At 39.9% G+C, this 4,822-nt stretch overlaps 1 protein-coding gene and 1 long non-coding RNA gene across 3 annotated transcripts in view; one reads left to right on the top strand and one right to left on the bottom strand.

The window, feature by feature from the left end:
* Window positions 1-1,442: 1,442 nt before the first annotated feature.
* LOC117947841 overlaps window positions 1,443-4,822 on the bottom strand; it is a 14,285-nt gene continuing 10,905 nt past the window's right edge. Inside the window, exon 3 of the long non-coding RNA XR_004657333.1 lies at window positions 1,443-1,528. This is a non-coding gene — a long non-coding RNA (uncharacterized LOC117947841). The remainder of the gene's footprint in view (window positions 1,529-4,822) is intronic.
* Window positions 3,338-4,822, top strand: part of rbm38 (RNA binding motif protein 38) — a 14,627-nt gene continuing 13,142 nt past the window's right edge. The window contains exon 1 of one of the 2 annotated variants that reach the window (XM_034877161.1): window positions 3,338-3,820. In XM_034877161.1, the coding sequence (XP_034733052.1) occupies window positions 3,599-3,820 (222 nt within the window). In that variant the 5' untranslated portion in view covers window positions 3,338-3,598. The remainder of the gene's footprint in view (window positions 3,821-4,822) is intronic. The other variant, XM_034877162.1, reaches the window with a different exon arrangement.

The raw sequence follows: 4,822 nt of genomic DNA, 5'->3' as shown, positions 1-4,822 counted from the left end.
GGTAGCCTTGATGATCTTTGTTCTAAAGTGAGAACCAGTAGAAAGGCAGGAAGCACAGATTTATCCATCTTCAGTGGTACCGATGTATTACAACCAGAGAAATGAACACTTTTTAAGTCATTTTAAAATCCTTCTTGAAACAAACAGACAATTATTGTTCAAAACACCACTTATATTTATACAGATTCCTTACCATGATTATTTAATCATTCAAGAGGTAATTTTAAATCCAATTGTTCTGAAGATATTTTGGTTACCTGGCACCAATTTACAGTGTTACTTATGTGCAGAAATAAAATTGATTGCCAATTATGAAATTATGTCTATATTAGCTCCCACTGTAAGAGAAAAGTGTATGTTAGATTTCTAGCAATAATCCTTCCTCCTGGTTTTCCTCTGAGGGCAAAGCTGATGTATCATAAACTCAAAGCGACGGCACTGCAGTATTAGACATGATGTCTTGTTTGGAGATTTTTTTTTCTTCTTTTTTTTCTGTGAATATGAATTGTAAATAAGCTTCAAATGTACTATATATAAATATATATAAGCTTTTGTAGGTCACATACTGTTTTTGCACAAATTGTAAGGCTTGATATTTAAAAGTGTAATTTTCTTAATCCATCATAGGTCAGCTTTTATTATCAATACTTTAACCATCGGTTGGAAAGGAATGACCTCCTATTTTTTGAGCAGTACGTGTAGATTTTCTTTCATACTGCCACTTTCTTTCTCTCAGAAAGCACTCTTTTATTTTCTGAGGGCATAATCTTAGCTAAAGAGGTGCTAGTGTGTAATTTTTTTCTAAATAAATTATTTTTTTTGACAAATAAAAGACAAAACATGCCTATACAAACAGAGTTGACACATGATTGTGTTAGGCTTCTAGGGGCCCAGATGTCTTACCAGTACGTGGGGTTGATGTTTTCTAAACTGAACCTCATGCTTCCACGTTTGACTTGGAAGTTTCACTCCTGAGATTTCTGTGCTTTGACTTTTGCAGATACGATCAGATACAAGACTTCAAAAATCAACCCCACCGTATAACTGTCCATAAGTCCTTTTGGTTCATTCATAGATGTTTAATCGTGATGGAAGCAACACATGAAGTATTTGGAATCCCTAAATTACCTGTCAATCTTATGACAGGTGACATTTAAGTTTGCTTTTATTTTTATTGGATTTTCCTGTGATGCTTTTGTTGAGAAATCTACCTTTGAACACATGCTCAATCCAAAGATTTTTGTTAGTCATTCTGCAGTGCTTAGAAACAGTTCCTGATGTAGATTGTGCAAGTACTCATGTGTGCTTTTACTGTCGTACATAACCTATAATATACATTGACCTATATGTTTAATTGCATATATGATATCCCCCATCTGTATGACATAGAGTAGAGCCGAGTCTGGTTCTGCTGAGGTGGTTTGAGTTTAGGTTTGTGATTGTTTCTTCCTTTCTGTAGAACTTATGGCCAGTTGAATTGTGGTGCTGCAAATGGTTATTTCACAAGAGAATGTTGAGATTTTCTAAGCTGAAATGTTTTCATGTTGATGTCAGTATGTCTCAGAATAATACTTTGGAGATGTTGTTTTTTTAAACCCCTGTTTCAATGAAGAATACGAAATCTACATATATAAACAAAAGCAAAAAGTCTGTGTTTTGCTTTAAAGGAAAGAAACTCCTCTAAGTGCATCATTAGAGCTAAAGAAAAGACAAACACACATGGGATACATAGTCATTATTACAGGATGTAAAATATAATTGCATTTCTTTTTCTTACCTTGTTTCTTGATGTTAATATCGATGTAAATACAAATTTATATTTAAACATTACAAAGTCTCTGTCGTCTTTTTTTTTAACACACATTTGTACATGACTCGATGATCCTGCAGCCACAGTTCAGTCTGTCAGCATGCAGCAAGCAATACAGGAGATTTAACTGGAAGTTAATGGACCCCTGAAGTTGCATGTACTGTAGAGCCCCCCTCGTGTGTTCATGTGTGTGTGTTCATGTGTGTGTGTTTGTGTTCGTTCTAGAGGTGATAGAAGTTTAAAGTGTGAAGGACATCTGTGTGGCAGACTGGCTGTTGTCAGTGCCGGCTGCCGTCTGCGGACTGGCTTTTATCTGCTGTTTGTTCCCTGCAACTGGTCATCTTCCCTGTGAGAGCTTTTGTCATCAATCATCCCCCATTTCTTCCCCTTCTTTTAATGATTCTGCTCCGCATGGAAAGAGCCCACACCTCCAGGCTGCCCAAACCCTGCTCCTGTGACTGTAACCAAACCTATAGAACCCTGTCCACCCATTCAGTCTATCTTTAAATAACTTGTCTTTTTTAGTGTCCGTTGTAAAACTGCAGTGTTTATTTTTGAATAAAGGAAAATGGTTTGATCTTTATTGATTTGAGCCTAATTAGCGGCAATAATTACTGGATGTGTTGACATACAATTTGGTCCAGACAGTCATTTTCCCCTCAGGATGACCTGAAACCCATTATGTGATCTCTGACTTGTCCCAATACTTTAGTTTTGCAGGTATTTGGTCGTAAACCAAGGTTATTCCCACCAACCTAAGCTGTGCTTTGTGTTTAGCACTAATTAGCAAATGCTGCTAGTGTAGCTGTAGACTCAGTATTGTTACATACTGACAATGGTGACATTTTACAAAATGTAGCTGTCTTCTGAAGTTGTGACTAATCTCTTCCTCTGTCTGTTTGGTCTCCACAATTTTTGAAATTTACAGATTGGACAAAAATAAAAAACAACCCCTTTGTTACTGGATGGATTATATTATTTTACAACCTTCAGAATATTTTGTTTTGTATCAAGAGTCACCCATGTGTAGCTGTGCCCTGCCAGACTCATGATTAGCGAACCTGGCGGATACCCCTATGATAAAGGTTTTACTGTTAGCCTATAGAAAATCATAAAGGTTGAAGCATAGACCTCTAATTTTACCCAGTGACATTAAGTCCTGGACATTTTTTAAATTTTATTTTTATCACCTGTTTTGATCCTGGCCTTCACTGCCTTCTCCCAATCTACAGTAGCTACAGTCAAGACAGTTTCCCCACAAAACCATGTAAAATACATGTTTAAAGAATCTCTTATGTCTCATATTTTTGGCAGTATTATTATTTTGGGGATGCTCTTCACTGCTAAGGACTGTTTCTACATTTTATTGGCAGACGTGTTCCAGTCGCCATGTGGGGGTTTCCTGTGTGTGTGTGTGTGTGTGTGTGTGTGTGTGTGTGTGTGTGTGCGTGTGCGCGCGCGCTTGCAGAAGGGAGGAGCAGGAGGCTGGATGCGCCAATAGAAAAGACGCACCGCTCGTCTATTGGACCAGACGCGAGGTTGGTGCATGTAAGACGCGCCTACCGAGGCAAGACTGCTTTTTTTTCTCCGAGACAGGCGACATGAGGTTCCAAGACACCTGTCAGGAGGACTACGCATCCAGAGGCTGTGTGCGAACTGGAGGCTGCGTTTAAACCATGGGCGCGCTGTTGTCGTTATTATAGCTTCTCGTTGACCAAGGAGCGTAAAGTTATTCTGCTGCTTTCTTGGTTTTCTTTGTGTTATTCCTTCTTTATTTCCTCAAACCGGATGAGTTCACCACTGTTTTTAGGCCAGCTGGTCGGGGTTCCGTTAGAAATAATGCACCCTACCATGGAGAAAGACACGACTTACACTAAGATCTTTGTCGGCGGGTTGCCGTATCACACCAACGACGCTTCACTTCGGAAATATTTCGAGACTTTCGGGGACATCGACGAGGCGGTGGTTATCACAGACAAACAGACGGGCAAGTCCAGAGGATATGGCTTTGTGAGTTCATTTATGTGTTCATTTATGTTGTTGTGTTCTGGTAGAATAAATCAAGAGTTGAACAAATGTAGAATGGAATATGGGGGTTAAATTAAGGTTTTATCAGCCACTCTGGTTTAGCCATGGGATCGAGAACACAGATCATGTCAGTTGCAGCCATTGAGTTTGAAGCAACTTCATCTTCATGGTTAATTGTATTAGGCCATATTTTCCATATTGACTTGGAGGCTGCACACACTGCCACTTTGTTGCAGCAGCAGCAGCCATGTGCAGTGTGTCTGGTGGTGACGGTCACATGCTTGAAGCATGAGTAGCAGATTATTTCTTATAAGTGTGTCATCAATTATTTCTGCAGTACCAATGCTAGCAACAAATAAAAAAGACAGACGCACAGTATACATACATATAAACGACAGGATCCTTAGTAAGTGTGAAAGAGGGGGGGGCGTCCCTGACCACAGAGGTGTGACATGTCAGTTGGCTCTGCAAGATAAGGCTGCAGGAGTTTCATTTTGACTTCCTCCCATGCAGCCCTTCCCCCCTCTGCCAGGATGTGTTTGGTTGTGTCTATGAGTGTGAGTTTGTGTGTGAAAGACAAAAAGATAAGGAGCCATTATAGATGTGTGATTGGACTAACATGTTCAAATTATCTCTGCCTCTACAGCCAGAGAGCCAGTCAGCTGAGGTGACCAGAGTTATGTTGAGTTGTTTTAGGACAGCATACTCATTTCATCCCTGACTTCCCCTTTAGCTGTCTTGATTCCCTTCAGCAGCTTCTTGAACCCCGGTGATCCTAAACCATCCGCTGCTTCTGTTTGCATAAGAGTCCAGAGTCTGATGCTGCAAAACGAAAGGAAGCGGGACCGGTTTTACTTTTAGTGTCCCATTTATTAGTAGTGGAGCTGTAGATTACATTAAAGGTAACTGCTGTGTTTGTGTGTGTGTGTGTGTGTGTGTGTGTGTGTGTGTGTGTGTGTGTGTGTGTGTGTGTGTGTGTGTGTG

This window comes from Etheostoma cragini, chromosome 7 (genome assembly GCF_013103735.1).
Source record: "Etheostoma cragini isolate CJK2018 chromosome 7, CSU_Ecrag_1.0, whole genome shotgun sequence".
NCBI classification, from domain to species: domain Eukaryota; kingdom Metazoa; phylum Chordata; class Actinopteri; order Perciformes; family Percidae; genus Etheostoma; species Etheostoma cragini.
This window is presented reverse-complemented; position numbering and strand designations above follow the sequence as displayed.